This window comes from Hemicordylus capensis, chromosome 2, assembly GCF_027244095.1.
Source record: "Hemicordylus capensis ecotype Gifberg chromosome 2, rHemCap1.1.pri, whole genome shotgun sequence".
NCBI lineage: Eukaryota > Metazoa > Chordata > Lepidosauria > Squamata > Cordylidae > Hemicordylus > Hemicordylus capensis.
The window spans coordinates 271,796,438-271,820,211 of record NC_069658.1 but is presented as its reverse complement, the minus strand read 5'-3'; the positions used below and the strand labels follow the sequence as shown (position 1 = coordinate 271,820,211).

Here is a 23,774-nt window from a genome sequence, read left to right as displayed (position 1 = left end):
ACACCTTTTGGGGTCACACCTGCCAAGGCTTGAGGCTGAGTGGTGATTTGCAAGGAGAAATCTCAAAGAAAACCAAGCCTCACTAAGAAACAGTGACTGATTTACTAACAAAATTTACTCGAGGCAGTACCACTGAAATTAAAAGGACTAATTGCACATGTTTAACTGGTGGGACTTACTTCCTTGAGTAAATTTACTCAAGGAAGTGAGTAACCCCAAATAGGTAAGAAGGAACTGGGAGAAATATTAAAGGTATGGTGTGCCGTCGAGTTGGTGACCAGGGCAACCACAGAGCACTGTTGTTTTTCTTTGGTAGAATACAGGAGGGGTTTACCATTGCCGTCTCCCACGCAGTACGAGATGATGCCTTTCAGCATCTTCCTATATCGCTGCTGCCCAATATAGGTGTTTCCCATTGTCTGGGAAACATACCAGTGGGGATTCAAACCGGCAACTTCTGGCTTGCTCGTCAAGTCATTTCCCCGCTGCGCCATTAAGTGGCGCCAGAGGAATATTAGGGTTTTTTCCCCTCTCTTTTGCAACCAAGGGTGTGTTGTACTTACATTATATGTGCATGGTGAAAATATTAGCCAAGTCTTGTAAATACATCAAAAACCATACTTTATTTTATGTATAGCAATACAATTTACATATTAAATAACACTATAATAGAATGATTTGATATACTTTTAAACATAACAAAAAAGAAATTCTTCAAGTTACAAAAAGGAAAAACAAAAAAAAATTAATAACTCCCCCCAAACCAAACACCACATTTTTCCCAATGGGTCAATGAGACAAACTTATCAAGTGACTGGCTAAGTCTAATTCCTATTGCACACACTGACAATGGAATTTAAAGAAAATCCAGCATCAACAATCACTGTCCCAAAGAAATAACATGTGTTGAATTCTTTTTGGAATGTGATGGTATTTCACTACTTCAATACACAGAAAGTATGCATTCACATATCCACCACAAAAGGAAAAAACTATGAAGAAGTTGAAACTAGAAAAAAATTAGCTTTATATGAAAATATAAAATTCTATGATTATATACCATAGATACAAAGTTCCCAGAAGATGCTTATTCAAGCAACAAAATATTTACAGTTTTAATGATTTATGCTATTTAAAAATGAAAAAATGAAAAGAATGGATAGAGATGAATACTTAGTTCTTTAGAAACAATGGCTGCTTGCTAGTTTCAAAGGCTCTAACAAAAGAAAAAAGGTCACTACCCCAAATGTTGGAGAGCTGTGACATTTTATAAAATTGACTGTCTCCTCTTTTGGAGACATGTTTATTTTTAAAACTCAAGACATTTTTCTTGAAATTAATTATCCTCTGTAGAAAAGGCTTCCCTTTGCAAATATTTAACAAAAATACTAAAAACAGTTGAACAGCTAAGACAATGTTGAGGCCAAGTCTTTTCAATATAGTTTCTTTACATTCGCTCTGTCTCTCTGTGTTCGTTCTGCACACCTTTCCTATCCAGGTGACCAAAGCCAATGTAGTATACATTGCTTATGATGGCAACCAAGAGAGGAAACTCAAAGGACTCACAAGAGTGGAGAATTAAATTTGAGAGAGAGAGAGAGAACAGAAATGAAATGCAGTGGATAAACAACGAGGCACATTTCCTCTTCATATAAAATTCACTGGCACTATTTTAACATAACCATTTATCAGAGGAGTATGTGACAGAAGATAATGAATTTGAGAGCATGACTGCTAAGTCATTAAGACAACTACACTTTTCTTCTTATTTTTCTTTAATTTTTCCATTGTTTTTGCTAAAAATTAGTATTTTTCTTTGGTAAAATTGTTATCTCTATTTTAAAATAAAACAGCAATTTACAAGAAAACAGATATTCATAACAAGGTCATTGTGCTATGTCATTAAAAAGGGACAGTATTTTGGTAGAGTTCCAATATACCCCCATGGATTTAAAGAAATCATCCAGAATTCTGAAGAAGCAAAACCTCGCCCATTTGATTATAATCTAAAGAATGGATCCTAAAAGTTTTTCTTGTATGTATGCGTTTGCATGCACACAGAGAAAAAAACCCACCTCTTTCCTCATTTGTAGTTAAAAACAAACCCGCAATCTGAATTGCTGAAGGATTAATTCTTGTTTAGAATAAAAAAATTGGTTTTGCTCCTGCATTACTCATGTGTGATGAATTTAATCTATGCAAAATGACTTACCATATTAACAGTCATACCAAAAAGTACAAAGTAAAGTATGTATTTGTAGGACTAAGACTATAGTCTGGAAATACCATTGACTGGAGATATTTTTAATAGTTAATTTTTTTTTGTCTTTTGATTTAGCTGAGGGTTCAGGACATAAACACATTGTACTGATTTTGATGGGCCTGTGAGTGAGCTCTCAAGTACACAGGGAAGCAATATTTTACCAGTTTCATCTTCCATTCGTTTCCAGAGTACATGTGATTAAAAGCCATGGCTTATGTACTGCACAGAGAATGAAGGATAGAACAGATCCTGCCTGCACTGCTGTTAAGTTGTAGAAAACAGACCTGCACTGTTGCAGAGGTGAGTTTGTTCTTTTCCTACAAACTTCTGGACAATTGTAGGATGCACAGATACTTCTGTTGGGAGTAATGGAAGTCTTTGTGCCAGCTGTGATTGTGCAGTAGTTTGTACAAATGGAACAGACCTGTCAATGCAGCAGCAAAGGCTGTTGAATGCATTCTTGCAGCTGTGCAGGTGATGTACCTTACCATCCATCTGCACAGTATGTAAGCTTGTATTATACCAATCTTTGAGATGTGTAGTTCTTTTAGAATGTTGAAAATTGGAAAAAACTCACGTTTACAGCTTATCCAAAATTCAGATATCATCACAAGGATGAGTCAGGTCGCACCCCGCCCGCCCCCAATAAAGTATACAGGATGACTCCAGCAAGAAAGAATGGGGACAGTAGATCATCAGAGACCTGAGACCATTAATCTCTGTTCATATAAATTTAGAGTTTCCACTGATAAGCAGCACTACAATACCCCTGTGATAAACAGGTACAAGAGCCATCTGCCTTGAGTGACTGAACAGCAAAGTTAAAATGTAAAAATAAATAATAGGGGAAAGAGCAGTTTATTTTAGAGCATCCATAAGGCCCCAGATCCAGATTGTGCCTAAGTTCTATTGAAATGAACAGGACTCAAGTTGTCATATGCCATTACTAACTTCCTGTACATTGGAGTGAATATATATTAAAAGGTAAAATCCAAATATGAATTCTATAGGATAAATTCAAGCTGCTACACTGAGGCTCCAAATTTGCGGGTTCTGAAGCAGAGAATTTGAACCTCAAAATGGCAGCTCGAATTTATCCTACAAAACTCATGTTTGAACTTGACATTGAACAGCACACCCTTCTCTCTAAACACGTGTTCTATTTTATCTGCTCTGTCTACAACATGAACATATAGCTTGACTCCCATGTGAAAGAATGAAGAGGAAAGTGGTTAGATTGAAGTTATACACCAGCAGCCTGAGTCCTATGCAATTATGAAAGAAATACAGAAATATCTGTTCAAATGGCAATATCTTTGCAAACAGCCATACTTCAGTTACACTAGTCTAATGACTTAAAATCCTCACACAAACACACACTTGCACAACTTGGTGCAAATTTTAAAGGAAGTGGCTTAAGTGTAGCCAGGCAGTCTTGTCACAAACATGTTCATTTTCCTCTGTAGCATCCTCTCCACAAAACCAGATGGAAATGAAAAATTACCAACATATTCAACTAAACTTGGGGAAAAAAATAAAACCAAACACCTCTTTTACTTCATGAACTAGTCATATCTTGCCATAAAATTTCAGATGTAAAGTGATCAAAATCCATCTCATGCTCAAAAGTTGTAATTTCCTGAAGCAGTGCCCATTGCCAGCAATAGGAGCACTGCAGTCCCTGATGCCAGTGCAAGCAGTGTGCCTCACTCATAGCAGAAACAGTACGGATGACACAACCTGAAATGGGGGTGGTGGTTGTGGGTTTTTTTTGGTGGAGTACAGCTTCTTGAAAAAGTGAATCTTATTTCTTACACAATGCAGCAATGGACTAATTGACCTGCTCTCTGACAGACCTTCCTTAATGTAGTCTATTGGGCGCCCTCAACCAGCAGCTCTAGAGTCCATGTCATGCTTCTGATAAAAACATGGAACATTCACCTTGATATCAAGGGAAGCTCCTTCTGAGCAAAGGAATTGCCAAAAGATGATGCAGCAGGATCTTCTTGTGATGTTTTACCATGTTTTCCCGAATGCCACATTATTAATATTAACTGCTTATTTTGTAGGGCACAAATTTAAAATGTGAGAGAGGCACTTAATTGTGTGATGACAGTAACAAGCAGCAGCTTAGGCAATGCATTTTAAAACAGTTGTCACTTTGCTGGACAATGTCCCTGCTGCGTTGAATCTGTTCATATTCTTTTAGAAGGGCATTCAATTTTAGGTGATAGTACTGTATTATAAGAAACATACATTTGTTTAAAAAAAAATATGGTAGGTGAATCTTATTGTGGGGGGAATAGGAGACAAATATATGTGCATCAGCTCCTGTGCTAAAAGTCACAAGCCACAGTTTTGAGTTCTTCTTCTGAAGGTATCTAATCATCCAGATTACCTGAAGTGTTTCAAATGTGTGGTTGTCTGATTTTAAACCAGATTTATTTGCATGAAGAAATTGATTAAAACAGAGGCCGTATCTGTGAGAGATACAAGATGGCAGAGCTCCATTTTTATGTTAATAGAGTCCTGGCCATTTACATCAGCTTTCCCTAAATATGTGTACATTTTATTTTGAATAAATAAGTAATGCCTAATTTATTTTCTCATACATATCTAATTTTGCAGGGAAACAATTGAAATTAGTGTTTAAAGAAAGAAATGTTTTTGCCCCGCAGGTGTCTAGTGAGACTGCAGTATAAAGCTGGTTGTACATTGCAATGACTAGTATATACCAAATATTTGCATAGAGACTCCTGTAATATTACAGAGTATTTTTGTAGCACTAGTACGGCCTGTTCAATGGAAATAATTCCATAAGTCCCGGTAACTTTCAGTCCCTACAAAATATTGTGAATTTCAGTGGCTTTGTTTCAAGGAACTAGTGGGGTAGGGTGGGGTCAAGGGAGGACTCACAGTGGCCAAAGTTGTCACTGAGGCAATGGGTTTGTATCTGGGCTATACAACTTCAGTTGCAGGTGCAGGCTCACATGATGGAAAAAGATGTCCTGCACAAAAAAAGCTAGATGTCAGGAAGAAGGCTAGGCGGCCTGGAACCTTTCTCCCTGACATTTGGTTTTCTATGGCCAGATAGTTTTATTTTGGTATGGAGGAGTCAGACGAGTCCTCATATACAATCTGCACTGATACAGCTCAGATGCCAGGTTAATGCCTACACAAGAATTGGGCCAGTGGCTAGGATCAACATGATTCCCTCACACACAAGCTCAGCAATTTCTTACACTAGCAGTTACTACTTGATGAGTAGTAGCGCCATTAGGTAGGGGGAGCTAAAATCTTTCACTCCATAGTGAAACATCCTGTATTTTTATAAGTAAGTACGTCCTTGCCTTTGCACTACATTGAACTGGAGGCATATAGTAATGTGAATTCAGACAAAGGAGGATCTTTTTTTAAACAAATTGATTCATGGAGAAAGTTAGAGCATCTGCTGCTTATATTGGACTAATTTAGGCAACCATAATGTGAGAATTATGCATCTCAGCTATTAAAACTAGTGGTGCCAATTATATTGAGTTTTACTTGCCCACAGCAAGGTCAATTTTGTAATCTCGCTTGGTTGGGCATTTACTGCTTATTTACAGTAAAAACAAATTTATGATTGTAGATGTCTTTGGCAATGTAACCAAACACCTCATCATAACATAATTCATTTTCCATTTTAACTGTATAAATAAAAGAGCAGAGTAAGGGGAATGATCCTCATTTAACTGAGCCACTCAGAAAGTGGTTTGGGAAACAGAGCAGATTAAGTCATTTGAAACAGACTTAAATGGTTAAGCTATAGTGAGCAGAAATGGTATTTTTCTTGGGTTTTAATTGGCTGTCTTGAGTTAAGCAGGGATAATATAAGTACAATGTATAGCATATGGATATGAATCTATGATATCAGGTGTATACTAAATAATTTGGTTAAAATAAAAAGAGGAAGAGTGTAATCTTATAGGTAGTTTCTTTTATTAGATCACTTCACCAGTAATATGGATCAGTATGTTTTAGCACTAAAGTATGAAAATCACACACCTGTAAAAACTGCATCTATCAGCTATGAAATTAAGAAAGTTCTTTCTCCATCATGTAACATACTGTTAAGATAGAGGTCCTGTTCCAGAAGAATTAAAGAAATAATATGCGTTTAAAATGCTGAGTAGTATAACAGCTGGCGCTATTGCTACCTAAATGCTTTTGCTATAAAAATACCAGATTGTAGGTTGCTGCACTGTTAGTTACCAAGCTATCTGTGGTGGAAATATGATCAAAATATTTTCCTACATTGTTGTTGCAAATAAAAAATGAAAATGTTATTAAGACCAGTTGGGGAATCTATAAGCCAAAGTCTGAGATTGTAGCTCAGATCTGAATTGTTAGTTTTGGGAACATAATTCTTTGTGTTCCATGGGAAGCAATTCATAGGCTTCCAGGTGGACTAAATGAGGAATCCAAAACAGTGCAGAGCAACTAAGCTTCTGCAGTTCAGTGTTGGTAGTGATCACCCCACCACGTTGTCTGAAAAACAAAAGAAAACAAAAAAACAAAACAAAACCTAACACTCATCCATGTTACCAGAATACAGACAACCTATAACAATTACCAAAGTTATATGAAAATTAAACAATAAATATTGGACTATGTGAAGGTACAGCATTTCTTGTAAATCAAAAAGAATCCTTCTAGTTAGCATTCAAGACTTTAGAATCAAGGCTCATGATAATTATCAAAACTTCATGGCATTACAACGAAAAAGTAACATGTTTGTTGTCATGGAATGTCACATCAGGGTTTGCTTGCTTGCTTCTGTATTACAACTTTATAGGCAGTTAACACTGATCATATAGTGCAAACTAGATAAAATTGCGTTTTCACTGTGTGAAATAAACAGAGGTGCAAATGCTCAGTAGGATACCATTAAGACATAAAATGGCAAAAATAAATATCAAAACTTTTATCAGTGTAAAAAAGTAATTGGGTTATTGTATAACCTAGAGTCTGGCAAAAAAGGCCTCAAAAAGTTCACTCAGTCTTCAGGAATTCCACAAATTAAGTGCCTTTTCAATATTCCAATTAGACAAGAGATTCCATGCTTTCTGCAGGATCTGATTCGTCGCTGGCCATAACAGCACCATTTTTGTCCAGTGCCATAGGGCCGTTTCCATTTTCCTTAGTGCTGACTAGGCTTAGCATTGCTTTGTAAAGAAACTGGTACTGGTCCTGGAATGGAAAGACCAAAATATTTAAAGCCACCTAAAGCTTAAAGAGGTAAAATGCACAGTTTGCATTTTCTAATATGAATCGGTTAATGATACCAATTGTATAATATAATAAGAAATGTTTGGGGAGCAGTACAATGATTTATTGACAAAAACAAAATGCAATGTTTACATTTCAAATGTATTGCTTGCCATACCGTGGACATTTTCAGTTGTCTAATTCTTCCATACTCTGATGTCCCAAAGTCTTCTGCCCTACATCAACTTTTTCAGTGTTGCCTTAATTCTCCAAAATCACTGCCATGTTTCTCTTCTCAGGTCCCTTTCTCAAAAACTAGGTATCCACAAACATTGTATTTATTCACATGCTATTTTAATATTGCATGTGCTTCCATTCAGCTCTGAGACTAAAAATTAATGCATTTAAGATCATAACATCAACAAATTTTCTTTGAGTTTAGCAGAACTTATTGTTTGCCATCAGCAATGTCCTCTGCTCTGTGGGGTGGGGCCACCCCTCGCTCCCTACTCACTCCATGGGAGAAGGTGGACTCCCTGCCTTGCTTGCTTCTTTCTGGTCACATCCATCTGGTTCAGGCAAGTGATGGACCAGCATGACTGGGAGGAGTGAGCAAGCAAAATGGCGGCGGGTTGCTCCCTCTTCCTCCCAGTCAAGTTGGTCCATCACCAGCCTGAGCCAAATGGACATGACCAGGAAGAAGAGGGAGCACCTTGCCCCACACTCTGAGCAACAGCGAGAGGGAGGGCATGCCCTCATCTCTTGCCTGTGGACTCCCCAGAGGTATCTATGGTCCACTGTGTGAAACAGGATGCTGGGCTAGATAGGCATTGGGCCTGATCCATCAGGGCTCTTCTTATCCTTCCTTTGCCTGCCTGAGTCAGACAGATGGGACCAGGAGGAGGAGTGAGCAAGCAAGGTGGGGTAGACAGAGTGCGCTCTCCTCTTCCTGGGCATGTCCATCTGGCTCAGGCAGGTAATGGACTGATGTGACCAGGAGGAGGAGAAAGCAGCCTACCTTCATTTCGCTTGCTCACTTCTTCTGTTGGTCATAGCCATCCATTGCCTAGCTCCAGCACCATGCTTAAATTTCTAGGCACAATGGTAAACTGGTGCCTGGGAACTTTTGAGCCCTATCGCTGGTTGCTGCTGAACTATAATAAGTTCTCACTGCTTAGCCTGCTGTCATGTAAGCAAGTAAAAGGTAGCAGACTGCTAGCACTGACTCCTTTGTTGCCCTCCACCCTGAACTTACTAGACCTCTAAGGAGCAGAGGGAATTCCCACTCAACAAAGAAGAAGTTATAGAATCACACTTATTGCTGCACTGCAGCTCTAGTTGTTCAAGCAGAAAAAACTGGTGGAGATTCCACAGGGAAAGAGAGTCTTATAGCTGGTCAAAGACAGAGTGATAAACTTTGTGCATAAGGGCTTGGGCTTCATAGTACACAAAGTACCATGTGTAGATTTTAATTGGTAATTTTTCTATTTAAGAAGTGCCTTGTAAACAAGAATTTTATCTCCCTTTAAAAGACTTACAATGTCTGTAAATACTCCAGGCCTCATCAGATTGATCATCTTTGCCACCTGGAAAACATCCACAGCATTTTCATTCTCCAGCTGTTGGGACAGGGTGGTAAGGGCACATAACGTTCCAGCCGCCACTGCTCCATACCTGCAAACCCACATAACAGTTGTATCAAACACCCACAAGCGAACCCTCTTTTTGTCAGGTAAGGATGAAAACTTGATTTCAATATACCAGTTTCAGTTTTGTTTGAATTGCACACTGTGTTCCCTGCCAAATAGGTGTATCTATATTTGGGATTAGTTTTACTTTTGTATTAATGAATAAAATAAGTGATTATGAGGTCGAGTGCACAGAAGGAAAAAATTCATTTTCAGCTACATTTCCTCAGAATACAGTTAAAAGTGGAACATATATTATGTATTAAGGCATAAAAATAAAAATCAGTGAATATAACAAATAACCCCCAAAAGCAATTTACAGAAGAAATGACTCAGTACTGTTAGCAACACATGTTTGATTGTGTGTGTGTGTCTCATGAAATGTCCAAATCAATAACTATCCTAATGTTGTAAAGCAATTTTGAATACTGCAAGAAAAGCAAATGCACTCACAATCCAGATGAGTATTGAACCCCTGCTATGACTTAAATACAAGTTGCAAAAGCATCGGTATTTTATACTGTGCTTTAACAAATCAGGACATGCTGAAAGAAGAAACACACACAGAATCCTTAATTTTCCTCTTTAAGAGGACTACAGGGGAGACTCATTTGTGCCAGATCCCAGCCAGTTGAATGCTAATAAATAAATAAATACAAATGCTGGAGATGCACTCTTGCAGGAGTTGACTGCTGGCTTACTGACTGAAGTGCTTCTTTAAGATCCACCAGCTAAGATGTGTGTGTGTGTTCCACAAATTTTGTTCTGGCTTGGGAGACATGTACAAAAAGCAAACCAAACCAAACACCTTGGTTCTTCGCCATCTGTGCCTGGTCCGCTACGCAAGAAGCCTTCAGCACAGGGACACTTAAGGCTCCTTGTGGACCTGCAGCCCATCTGTCGCTGGAAGGCTGAGGATCATGTGGGCTAATGATTAGGCAATGCATTTCTTTATAAAGTGAGAACACCTTTTCAGAATGAGGTATGTCTGTGATGTACTAGAGCAGGGATTCTCAAACTTGGGTCCTCAGGTGTTATTGGACTTCAACTCCCATAATCCCCAGCCTCAGTGGCCTTTGCTTGAGGATTATGGGAGTTGAAGTCCAATAACACCTGAGGACCCAAGTTTGAGAATCACTGTACTAGAGAGTTGGGTGCAGTGTTCCCTCTTAACAGGGATTCTCATATGTTGTTTACTGCAACTCCCATAATCCCCAGCCAAAGGCCATTGCAGCAGAGGATGCTGGGAGCTGTAGTAAACAGCATCTGGGAATCCCTGTTAGAGGGAACAGTGGTTGGGTGGCTTTTGGCAGGAGGTGAATCGATACCAAGTTAAAACTACACTGAGCAGCGTCAACAGCACAGATGTCAATTGCTAGAGATGTGCGTATTGTAAACCTTTATACTTTTGTGTCTCTTTCTATGGAGAAGACAGAACTCAGCATGGCAAGTGGTGTTCAGCTGGGCTAGTACAGCCATACAAGAAGGCACTCTTGATTTTTTCCCCATTTTTATGTGGCAGCTTTTATTACCATTCCTGCAGGAATCTTTTAGAGTCTTTGAGCCGGGTCTTACAATCAGTGAGACCCGGTTTAGAAGGGTGAGCGGGGAGAGCGGGCTAAGCCTGCTGTCCCTGCAAATGAGCAGGGAGGGAGCCCTGGACGGCTGGATTGGCCGCCCACACGATTGCCGGCTCTGTGACAGAGCCAGCGGGGGCTGGGGAGTTCGGGGGCCACGCGGCCCCTGGAAGCTCCAGTATGCCCTGCGCAAGTGCTCAGGGCATACTGGGGAGACCCCCGGAGCCGGCTTTTCACCTCCCCTCTGAGGGTCTACTCATGAGTAACCGCAGTGTGGAGCTGCACCATGGCTACTCATGATCTTTAAAACCAGGTTTGCGGAGCGCTTGCTCCGCAAACCTGGATTTAGGGGAGGGGTAATTAGGCGGGTTACCCGCCTAGGAACCACCGGGCTCGCAGCTGAGCCCGGTGGTTCACACGATGGGGCAAAAACGGGCTAGCCTCTGCTAGCCCGATTTCGCCCCATTGTGTAAATAGCCTCTTTGTCTACTAGATCATAAATTTTCAGTGGCAGGGGTGATAGCAATTTCTGCATGGACTTGTTTTTCAAATAAGTTCATTCCCTAGGTTTCTTTAAAAAAAAAATAATCTTTTTTGGGCTGTTAGATGTTCCCCAATGCCCCCTTTCATTGCAAACCCCAATGGCGGAAGGGGGCATATGGATTACTGGTACAGTTCAGGTGGTCCTCATTACCCATGGTTTCGTGTATCCGCGGTTCAGTCATAGAGACCTAGTTTCTTTTTCGTGGGGACAAATTGGGTTATTTTTGCCTATCCACAGTTCTTGAGTGGTCAGAAATGACTTTTGATGTCATTTCCTGTAATGCTGAGCTACGTTGTGGCTCTTTTCTGTGAACAAAACAAAACAACAATCCTAAAAAAGGAACAAAAATTGGAGGATTTGGAAGTTTTGGAGATATTGCTGGAGAGCAAGGTAATGTGCTTATTTCTGTTACCCCCCCGCTGCTTTTTCTTGTGATTTTCAGCACACTTCAGTGTGCTTAGGAACTTAACCTGTCAATCCCCATAGGGTTAAGGTTTCTTTATCCAGTTCCATTATACGCAGAAATTGGCAGGAACGGAACCCTCGTGAATAAAGAGGTAATTTGATGACAAGTAAAGCAAAGTTAAAAATAGAAATGTAAAACCAGTATTGGTAGGTGTGTCTAGCAAGCCACCTCTGTCTAGCAAGCTACAGTAAGTTGCTTGTTTGAGACTTTTGGGAAGGGGTGGAGCTGCACCTCTGAAAATCCGGGGAGGACCCATGGCTGAACCTTAATACCTCCAGTTAAAAGACCGGGTAGAAGGGCTGGGAATGATTTGAGTCCTTGGAGAGCCATTGCCAGTCAGAATAGTCAGGACTTGGGCTAAAACAGATCAATGGTCTGTTCCAGTATAAGCCAGTTTTGTATGTTCACATGCTAGAATCTGGTTTAAAAAGAAGACATGAAATAGGGAAGAAACAGAGCTTAGCTGATGGAACCAGGAAGGATAAAACCTCTGCAGATCACAAGGTATACAGGATAATATGTTACTCCAGTTCTGTACCAGTCTTTGATGATTTGCTGCCAGCAGTAGAATGGTTACACACAGATGCCCCGATGCCACTCCCTATAACATATGCAACTTCTATCCACTTAGCATGGATTATGTAGTTATGGTGGCATGGAACCATATGATCCACTCTAATCACATGCTCACAGGTTGTGTGTAATATTGGGGAGACATGGGGGAAGCCATGCGACAATTCAGTAATGTATGAAGTTGGCCTTTGATAATCTATAATCCTTCTCTTCTGTTCATAAATGTTTTAGTTAACATACTGAGTACTGTATACTGTGTAACACTGCATGGGTTTAGACATTACACAATGCCAAGGTGCTCCCTGCTCCCTTTCCCTCCTGTGAATTGGAAGAATTCTATCACCAATTGCATTTAAAAAGAAGCCTAGATCAGTTGTGTCATCCACAATTGGTTTATTCTAACTACACTTCAAATCTAGGGTTTAGATTCAAGTTTATTTCAAGCACTGTGCTAAAGATGAACCAAGTTTGGTAGGTTTGGATGACACAGTCGATACTGGCTTCTTTTTAGCTGCATTTGGAAGCAGAATTCTTCCAACTTGTGTGAGCAAAAGGGAAAGGAAATGTCACTCCTGAGGCTTGGAGATGTTGTGCGAAACCAGCCTTGGCTTAGTATGATTTCTGAAAATAAACAGGAGTAGGTAATACTGTTGACTTGTAATTGAAAATCCAGACTTAGGTACCCCTTCTTCCTCCCAGATGAAAGCCCTTATCTACTGTAATTAATCAATCTACTGAAGTTATTCTTAATCAATCCATGAATAAATGGGATCTGGTAGATATACATACTCATCATGAACAATGGTGGGGCCATCTCTTGTTAAGGCCTCTTCCTTGATTACATTGATAAGTTCAAAGGTACTGCTGATTGGGGCGTCTGGGTTTGGCCATTTGGGACACTGAAAATGGCGTACTTCTAAAACGTAGTCATCCTAAAATGAAAACCAATCCAATTGTTTACAATTTTAATGCAACATTTATTCTTAAAAATGCATCCTTGACTTTCAAATGTTGGTGATAGCCTAGATAATGGAAAAGTGTATCCTTTGGTGATTGCATATGGGACACTTTTTGTCTGCTGGGTGTGTACTAACTGTACTAATGTATTAGTTGGTATACAGGTGATGCAATACATATGATAGGGTGACTCACAATTTCTCCTTAAGAACCTTTTATTGCGTAAAAAGAAAAATAGATAAAAACAAACAAACGTTTCAACGTCAAATATGTCTGCTACAGTGTTTTTATTCTTTCTGTGGATCACAATTTTTTATATTGTTCTAGCTTCCACTAATTACACACAACCGGTAGCAATTTCTTAGTGAACAAAGAAGGCAGAGGGCAAGACAGAGGGAAGATGGGGGAGAGAGGAAAGTAAAATGCAAGCCAAGGACATGCAGCTGCGTTATCTTCATTCCATTACACACCCTTTAATAACCTTTTAATAACCAATGTACTTAAACATAACTTGTACTTAGAATAACTTGTAAAGAGTGTGGGGTTTTATACTGGAGAATCAGGAAGAGAGTTAATCACTAGATTTAAAGAACACTTGGCAGATACAAAGTATGGTAGGGAAGAGTTAAAGGAGACCGTGAAGTATATTGGCTACTAAGGAATATGTAATGTAGGAACACAGTCACACAGCTGAATGACCTTGGTTCACTTTGTCTCTTGTCTTCTCCCTCTCCCCCTTTTTACATCATTTGTTGATTGAAATTCCTGCCACAGTGTGTGTAATTAAAGTTGTGAACAATATAAGCAGATGACCCACAGAAGATGGAGGAACAACACTGAGGCTGACGTTTGATGCCAAAATGTACGTTTGTTTGTTTTTACTATGCTTTTAACAACATTTTAAACAATGTTTTAACAAGGTATTGTCATCTGTTTTTTCATAATAAATTTGAAGATCTTAAAGGAGTACTTGGGAGTCACCTTAAATATGCATATTGCATCACCAGCTTATCAATTTATTTTTCTTTTTACGCAATAAAAAAGGTCCTTAAGGAGAAATTGTACTAATGTATGTACTAATTTTCTCTAACTGAAAATGTTGGCTCACAGTGTGACTCACACAGTGAAATGTGGGTGGTTAAGCATCTGCCTGTGCCAGTGTTTGTGTGTGCAAACATCGCCATGGTTGTTGCAGAACAGGGCAGTTCTGCTCTTGACTTAAAGTTGCAATGGGTGTCAAGTTGTGCAACTGTGTTCAGATGGAGGGTGATTTTGATCTGTGAACATATCCATAATTGTTTCTTAAAGCTTATCAAATCACCCTTTGACAACAGTTGCTGAATGACACTTCTAGCAAGGCCAAGTGAAACTTTGCTGATGCTAATAAAAGACCTATTAATTCACATCTTATGCGTGGAAAAGCCTCAACATATGAATTGTCCACCAAAACTATGAATGGATTTAAAATAAGCACCTTTCAAAAGGGGGGGGGGGAAATCAAGTCTTTGGCATGATTCCTGCTTTAGAAGCAGTTCCACTTGTGTATCAGATTTTTTAAAAATGAAATGTTATAGCTTTCTATGGAAATGACATGCAGAAAACAAAACTGAGACATGACAAGAGAAAATCTTGGGGAAGAAAATATGTAACTGATAAGTCACTCTGCCCACCATGACCAAGCAGAGATAGTAAGCCAATCCCACTGACCAATGACATCAACAGCACTTTTACTGCCAAACATTCCAAATTCACCTCTGGAGCATGTTTTATATACCTGGGTTGCCTCAAGGATAAAGTCATGGATGATGATCTGTTCCTCATTAGAGAGACACAGCCTGTCTTTGCTGATAAGGGTCACAGTAAAGGCCTCACAGTTCATGGATTCTTCCCGACTTGGCCAGTATACAAACTCGTCCTCTGCCTGAAGACAAGTGAACCAAACAGAAGATGACGTTTTTCATACATGTATTTGCTTTTTACAAGGGCAAACTTCAGAGGCTAAAAACTTGATTTAATAGGTAGGATCACAAACTGATCTTTCACAAAATATTTCTAGCCAAAGCAACAGTAGGATTCCTGTAGCAATACTCTGAGCTTCCAAAACATGGCAAGTCTAATTGGTTTCATAGGGAAATTGATATGTTTGATCATTTAGACCACTAACATTTCATGTTGGTACAGATTTCCTAGACATAAAATCATCTTCCATAATGTGCTGTTTCTTATACTTTATTTATTTATTTATTTATTTATTTGATTTATATACCGCCCTTCCAAAATGGCTCAGGGCGGTTTACAATTAAAAACAACTTATAAAACAATGAAAAGCTAAAACAAATTAAAAACAATAAAACAACTAACAATTTAAAAACATTTTAAAACAAAAATTAAACATTGTCCCCAGACCCCAGCTCAAGAAAACACGTAGACTTAGTATAGAAGAAAAGGGCCACAACTTTGTTAACTATTACACAAAGCATGGCAGACTGGAACACCAGGTGATTAATCACCCTTAGAGAACAGTGCAGGCCAATAGAAGCAGGTCAGAACTCTGAAATCCTACCCAGCGCCCTACTGGGTGACACACCCTGGCTCGGGAATGGGCAGGTACACTCCACCCAATTCCTTCAAAGCCGACCCCCCCCTTCTGTAAGAGAGGATCTGGATACTTCTAGGCATTTGTCCACCCCGGACCGCACAGCCCAAAGGCTGGAGAAGTCCTGAAGCAGGGTTCATGGCAATCATTCTCCCCGTGCCGCACAGGCTACAAAGGAGCGATTAACCAATGACCCCTTTTACATATCCAAGGGTGCTCACCGATGTTCTAACCCTCAAATTACCACCCCGCCCGCACTGTTCCTGCCATTGTGGCTGACCTAACTCTAACTACGCACCCAGGACACAGAACGGAGTAGGCGGAAAAAAACCCAACAGTGGCCAATGCATTGGGAGCAAAAAATTCCTACTCGGCCGCTTCAGGCGGCCAGTCGCTAGACCCGCTCTGTACCGGGGAGGAGGGAGGGGAGAGCTCAGTCTCCTGTGGTTGCCTGGTCCCAACTGAAGAGAGAATGAAGAATGAATGAAGAATGGGGCGGGGATCGGCCAATCCTGGCTGAAACCCCGCCCTTTGACCAAAAGGGTCAAACGGAACCCTTCCTGGTCTTCGTGCAGGACAGGCTGGGACAAACTCCCTCCCATCTGCACAAGGCCGGGGTGTGTGTGTGTGTGTTAAGTAATTAAAAACCCTAAATCAAATTAATTTTTTTTTTTTAAAAAAAATTATTTATTTATTTTTAAAAGCCCTGAAAGGCCAGGCCAAACAAATGTGTTTTAAGGGCCCTCCTGAAGGCCAACAGACAACTCGAATTACGGATTTCTGCAGAGAGCGCATTCCACAGCCCCGGAGCAGCCACAGAGAAGGCCCGCCTCCGAGTCGCGACCAGACGAGCCGGTGGCAACTGGAGACGAACCTCCCCAGATGACCTTAATGTGTGGTGGGAATCGTGCAGAAGAAGGCGCTCTCCAAGGTAACTTGGACCTAAGCCGTTCAGGGCTTTAAAGGTAATCACCAGCACTTTGTATTTTGCCCGGAAACATATCGGCAGCCAGTGTAATTGTTTCAAAATAGGCGTAATATGGTCTCTCCGGGTTACCCCAGAGACCAATCTGGCTGCCGCATTCTGAACTAATTGAAGTTTCCGAACTACGTAAAAAGGCAGCCCCACGTAGAGCGCATTGCAATAGTCAAGCCGGGAGGTTACCAGCTGGTGCACCACTGTTTTGAGGTCATCCTCCTCAAGGAATGGACGCAGCTGTCGAATCAGCCGAAGCTGATAGAAAGCACTCCTGGCCATGGCCTCCACCTGAGAGACCAGGGTGAGGCCTGGGTCCAGGAGTACTCCCAAGCTGCGCACCTGCTCCTTCCGGGGGAGTGTAACCCCATCCAGCACAGGGAGATCTAACTCACTCCTCAGATTCTGAGCCCCCACAATGAGCACTTCCGTCTTGCTTGGATTCAGCTTCAATTTGTTCTCCCTCATTCAGCCCATTACTGCCTGTAGGCAGGCATTTAAAGAGTGAGTGCCATTTCCTGAAGATGAAAAGGAGAAGTAGATTTGGGTGTCATCAGCATACTGATAACACCCAGCACCAAATCTCCTGATGACTTCACCCAGCGTTTCATGTAGATATTGAAAAGCATTGGTGACAGAATGGAGCCCTGAGGGACTCCATATAACAGCTCCTGCTTTGAGGAGCGACTGTCACCAAGCTCCACCATCTGGGATCTACCTGAGAGATAGGAACGGAACCACTGCAAAGCGGTGCCCCCTATTCCCAACTCCTCCAGGCGACCCAGAAGGATACCATGGTCGATGGTATCGAATGCCGCCGAGAGATCCAAGAGGACCAACAAAGTCACACTCCCACCGTCGATTCCCCGGTAAAGGTCATCCATCAGGCCGACCAAGGCTGACTCAACCCCATAGCCCGTTCTAAAGCCAGTTTGGAATGGGTCTAGATAATCAGATTCCTCCAAAACTGCCTGGAGCTGGTTAGCCACCACCCTCTCAATTACCTTGCCCAGCCAGGGGAGATTGGAGATTGGCCTATAACTATCCATCGCTGAGGGATCCAGGGAAGGCTTCTTAAGAAGAGGTCTAACTATTGCCTCCTTCAAACAAGGAGGCACCCTACCCTCCCCCAGAGATGCATTTATGATATTCACCAGGCCATCTCCAACAATCTCTCCGCTAGATCGAAGCAGCCAGGTCGGGCAAGGATCCAGAGAACAAGTGGTAGGCCGCACCGCTCCAAGCAGTCTGTCCACGTCATCAAGAGTCACAGATTGAAACTGATCCATCCTAACACTGCAAGAGGGATTGCTGGATACCTCCCTCACAGACCCTGCAGAAATAGTGGATTCCAAGTCGGCCCGAATACAGGAGATTTTATTCGCAAAGAACCCACTAAAGGCGTCACAGCAGAGTGTCTCCGGGAACTGATTTGAGGCAGAAGGAGCAGAAATTATACTCCTCACCACCCGGGATAACTCTGCCGTACGTGAGCCCGCAGACGCAATTCGCACCGACCAAAAATGTTTTTTTGCCACGCGCACCGCCATTGCATAGGTCTTCAAATGGGTTCTATGCTGTATCCTGTCAGATTCGAGCCGAGTTCTCCTCCACCTGCGTTACAGTCGCCTACCAAGCCGCTTCATCCCCCGCAACTCCTCCGTATACCAGGTGACCATCTTAGAAGCAGGCCTGGAGGGACGCTTAGGAGCAATAATATCTACTGCTTAGGAGCAATAATATCTATCTATTCCATGTTCCCACCATGGCATCGATAGAATCACCGGCCGCACCAACATCGAACCCCTCCAAGGCCTTTTGGAAACCCACTGGGTCCAGCAGCCTTTTTGGACGGACCATCCTAATAGGTCCGTCACCCCTGCAGAGGTGGATTGTGTCCGCGATACCAACCTTAACCAGGTAGTGATCCGTCCATGACAATGGGGTAACCAACGGATTCCCCACCCACGGAACACCCCCCTGATCCGAACAGAAGACCAAATCCAGTGTGTGGCCGGCAAGATGAGTTGGTTCAAAAATTAATTGGGATAGGCCCATAGTTGTCATGGCCGCTATGAACTCCTGAGCAGCACCAGACAAGCCAGCCCCAAAGTGGATATTGAAGTCCCCCAGCACCAAAAGCCTGGGAGACTCCATCACCAACTCTGCGACCAGCTCCGTCAGCTCAGTTAGGGAGTCAGTTGGGCAGCGGGGTGAATGGTACACCAACAGAATCCCCAATCTATCCCTAGTTCCCAGCCTCAAAAATACACACTCAATATAGGTCAACTGTCTCACAGGGGCCCTGGTAAGGAAGATAGTATTTTTATGGACCACAGCCACTCCACCCCCCCGCCCACTTCCCCTAACCTGCTCCACAACAGAGTAACCTGGAGGAAGAAGCTGAGCCCACACTGGGCCACTCACTTCCCCCAACCAGGTCTCAGTTATACATGCCAGGTCAGCTCCCTCATCCATGATTAAATCATGAACAATTTCGGTCTTATTTTGAACCGACCTGGCATTACAAAGGAGCAAGGTCAGGCTCTGTGAGTAATTGGTGCTGTTCCCCAAGGCTGAGAGTTGTCAGAACAGTTGGAAGTAGAGATAGTCACTAAATTACTAATTACCAATTACCATTACTTTAAGACAGGCATGTGCCTAAAGCCACAATAATTAGATATGGACTGATTATTTTCTATCTATCTAGCGTCTTTTTTCAGTATATAAAAAGATCTTTTTGCAATAATGGGTTCCAAACAAAAATAGATCTACTGTAGTAGTGTGTGTGTGTGTGTGTGTGTGTGTGTGTGTAACAAAGTTGAATCAATCATATATTTTTAAAGCATTGAAAAATCCCAATGAATTTGGGATACATGAAAATAAATTTTCCTTAAAATACAGCCCATCTTTATTTGTTGTGATCCAGAGAAGCCAATTCTGATTTGGAATATTAGACTAATTCAGAAACCTGCCAAGGACAGAATATATTTTATATATTTATTGTGTGTGCACACTGCTTTTCAATAAGAATGTTCTCAAAGTGTTTTACACAGAAAGAGAATAATGGCATGCATAGAGCGCAGTGTGCCGCCCATGGAAGGGGAAGCATGCACGCTAGCTCAATGTGCATCCAAACTGCATCCGTGCTTCTACTGGGCTCATTGAATCTCCATTGCTCCTAAGAACTGCATCAGAGCTGCAGCACGGGTGCTGCAACTCAAACGCAGCCACAGAAGCATGAGGAGTTTGGTAGAAGCAAGGATGCATTTTGGACACACATCCTTGAAGGAAGGTAAGATCAGTGAAAATCCCCCTCCTAGGTGCTGAGGAGCTCTGGAAGCTCTTCACAACAGGGATGCTTCTTCCCAGTGTGTGGGCACATGCTTAATCAGGATGTCGGCCACTGGCCCACATGATACATCTCTCCGTAACCCTCTGTCCTGGGACTGCTGCGGACCCCTAAGCACACTTGGCACTGCTCAGAATGAGTGGTTTTGCAAGGAACGCTACAGCGGTTCCCCCACAAATGGAAGAGGAGGAAATGACTGGTGAAAATCTTCCCCCCTCCCTTGTGTGATAGGTGATGCAGAGTTCTGGAAGCTCTCTGCACCTGGGATACTTCCTAGCATGTGGGCACATGCTAATCAGGATTTCAGCCAGTATCTTCTAGATCTGAACCACAGTCCAGTAACCCCAAAGCATCCTGGATATTCTGGGAGGGTACAGAGAGTGACTGCTATCCAGAATAATGAAGCAAGGACACAATGGGAGCTGCATCCTCTCAGCTGGAAGCTTCCTTGCTTTCACTACGCCTGAGTGGGCAGGGGTGGCCAGTAATTTCTCCAGCCTTTAGAAATCGCCTCCCACCCCCCCACCCCGCCCTGAGAAAACTCGGTAACAAGTAGGGGTGTGCACAGAACAAGTTTTGTGTTCTGTTCTGAGCTTGGATTACTGGGACGACTCAGTGTTTCCACAGAACAAGCCCATTACGTTCATAACATTCCAAGAGTTCCAGCTTTTTTGGAAAAAAGTTTAAGATAGTGAGAGGGCGGTGGGGGGTGGCATAGGTACTGAGGAAGGAAAATTCCACTATCTCTTTCAGCTAGTTTTGTTACCCACATAACTCCTAAAGATCACAAGTTTCTGCACCTTGCTATTACAGGGCCCCTTTTCTTAGAAACAATACTATGCCCCACCTGAGTAGAGATAAACACCTGCTGTCCATAGCTTGCCTTGCCTGACTAGGCGTAAGCACAGCTAAAGCTGATTTGTGCATTATTGCTGGTTTCTGCCTTGTAATTGGTTCACCTTGTCTACCAATGGCTGAGCTTTCTTCTGCTTGTACTAGTATGATTGGTGTATACCATGAACCTTTGGCCTCTAATAGACTCTGTACTTAATTCTATGGCTTGTATGTTAACAGTATAAAAGACTCTTGCCAAAAACCTTAGTGTGTGCTCTTGGAAGAGAGATACCCGGCATGTTGTGATCAATAAAAGCTTGAACCTGATGGGCAGCTTGGTCTCTGCTCATTAAATTAACCCAGAATTCCCAGAATTTCTCTGTCAGTATCTTTAACATTAATTTAATCCAAGTTATTACAGGTACCTTTAAGTTAAATTAATCAAAGCTCTATTACAGGTACCGTTAACATTCAAGTCTCTGTGTAAACCGCCCTGAGCCATTTTTGAAAGGGCGGTATAGAAATTGAATAAATAATAATATAATAATTATAATAATAAGTAATCAAAGCTCTTCTTAATTACCAGTGGTAATGCTCTGGGCCAGCATGGCAAGCTGCCACAGCACTCTGGCTAGCATCTTGTGTGGCTGCAACAGCACGTCCCTTGAGTTCACCTGGCCTCTGTGCATGCATGGAGGCCATTTGCGTGGTCAGCATGTGTGGCTAACCAAGCAAATGGACTCCACATATGTGCGGAGGCCAGGTGAACTCCAGATACACGCTGCTGCCGTGTGGCATGCCAACTGGAGCACTGCGGTGGTGGTTTGCAGCAGGGGCGTAGCAAGGTTGGAGTGGGCCCAGAGACAAGATTTTAAAATGGGCTCCCCCTCACTGAAGCTCAGCTCACGCTGTAAAGAAAATCTTAAATGAGTCTGAATAGCGGTAACAAAAAGCATATCTATCTATCTATCTCCTATGTGCCACAATAGAACATCATCCTAAATTATTTTTTAAAAGGGTTTGTAAATTGTGGACGATGCAAGTCATGTAATGGTACTAGAGAAAGATATGCTGTTCTGGTAGCTCCAGGTCTTAACACTCACATCAATTTCGGAAGATGAATACAACTGAAGGAAGCCCGGGCGGGTGCGCGGCTGGGGGAGTCAGTCATGTGACTTGCCTCTGGGGGCCCTCCCAAGGCAGTGGGCCCCCAGACAACTTTCTCCCCTTGCCCTATTATAGTTATGCCCCTGGTTTGCAGTGCTGGTCTGACATGTTGCTGCTGGTAACTGAGAAAAGCTTCTGTGATTTTAATGTTAAAAGGTACTTGTGAGAGAGCTTTGATTAATTTAAATCAAAGATACCTGTAAGAACTTAGATTAATTTAATCAGGGGCGTAACTAGGTTGGAGTGGGCCCTGAGACAAGATTCTTAAATGGGCCCCCCCCGCCGAGAAATTTTTTAAAATAATAATAATAATGATAATGATGATGATAATAATTCGATTTCTACACCGCCCTTCCAAAAATGGCTCAGGGCGGTTTACAAAGAGAAAAAGGTGCCTCTTTGCCCAGTTAGCAGGGGACTTTTATTCTCACATTTCTGTCCTCATTCAAAACATACAAAAAACAGATGTACAAAATTGAGCAAATGAGAGAAGAATTATATGGGAGTAAAACCTTTTTTTAAAAGGAGTCAGGAAGCACATCTTTGGAGGCTCAAATGGATACCTTTCAGGCACAACTATTTCCAAGTCAAAAATTCCTTTACACGGCCCCCAGCTCCTGAGGGCCCCCCAGCTTTCATTACCTCCCTCACTCTCGGGGGCCGCCAGGGAGAGGGATGGACACGGGCCCCCTCTCCCTTAGCTACCCCTTAGCTACGCCCCTGCCAGGTTCCCTACTTGGTATCCCACTTGGTATGCTTGGATGGGATATATCTTTTTAAACGGATCGCACGTGTTGATGCGCCCCCCCCCTTTTAGTCAAGGGAACCATAACGCGCCGCCGCGAAAGGTGGTTGCAGCGGGGGACTGAGGTGCTTGTTTTGCCTGAGCGCACGCCCTCTTGTCTGCTGGTCTGCGGGGAATCTGCCACGAGCCTTCCCTAGTGTTAATCCACTAGGAAGGTCACTCCTGTTATTTCCGACAAATGATGTACTGTAGAAGAGCTCTAAGAGCGGAGCCGAATGCACTGCCAAGTCTCCAAACGGACAGAGAGCCTGAGATAGAGCGGAGGAAGCCTGAGGCCACATGCTCAAACACAGGCACGACTCGCCCTAGCAGCCCTTTCAGTGGGCGCGCGAGATGTCTCTCAAAGCGATAGTTAACGCGGATTGGCCAGCAGAGACCAATAGCGTCACCCCCCCCGCCGAGCACCACGCGGCAAAGGAGTCCAATCCCAATGCAGCGCCTGTAGACACATCCGGTATGAAGAGGAACTGGTTTTCCCTTCTGCGTTCTAACGCAAACTCTAGAAGCCTTTAACTCTAGAGGGCGAAGAGGCGCAACTCAATGTGTTCCTGAACGTGTTTAATGATTTCAAAAGGAAGATCGGGTAGGCACTGGGTGGGGGAGAGCCTCTGAGGGGCCCCCAAGACAATGGCCTCCCCCTGCCTAATTGTAGTTACGCCCCTGAATTTAATGTTAAAGGTACCTCTTGCAGCCCCCCAGCACCACCCTCTCAAAAAAGAAAAAGGGAAA

General features: G+C 42.4%; 1 protein-coding gene across 11 annotated transcripts in view; it reads right to left on the bottom strand.

Moving 5' to 3' along the window:
* Positions 1-604: 604 nt before the first annotated feature.
* Positions 605-23,774, bottom strand: part of PTPRG (protein tyrosine phosphatase receptor type G) — a 799,529-nt gene continuing 776,359 nt past the window's right edge. For all 11 annotated transcript variants that reach the window (XM_053287905.1, XM_053287902.1, XM_053287906.1 and 8 more), the window contains 4 exons: positions 15,090-15,236; positions 13,148-13,290; positions 9,049-9,184; positions 605-7,492 (listed from right to left, as the gene is read on the bottom strand). In XM_053287905.1, the coding sequence (XP_053143880.1) occupies positions 7,346-7,492; positions 9,049-9,184; positions 13,148-13,290; positions 15,090-15,236 (573 nt within the window). In that variant the 3' untranslated portion in view covers positions 605-7,345. The remainder of the gene's footprint in view (positions 7,493-9,048; positions 9,185-13,147; positions 13,291-15,089; positions 15,237-23,774) is intronic.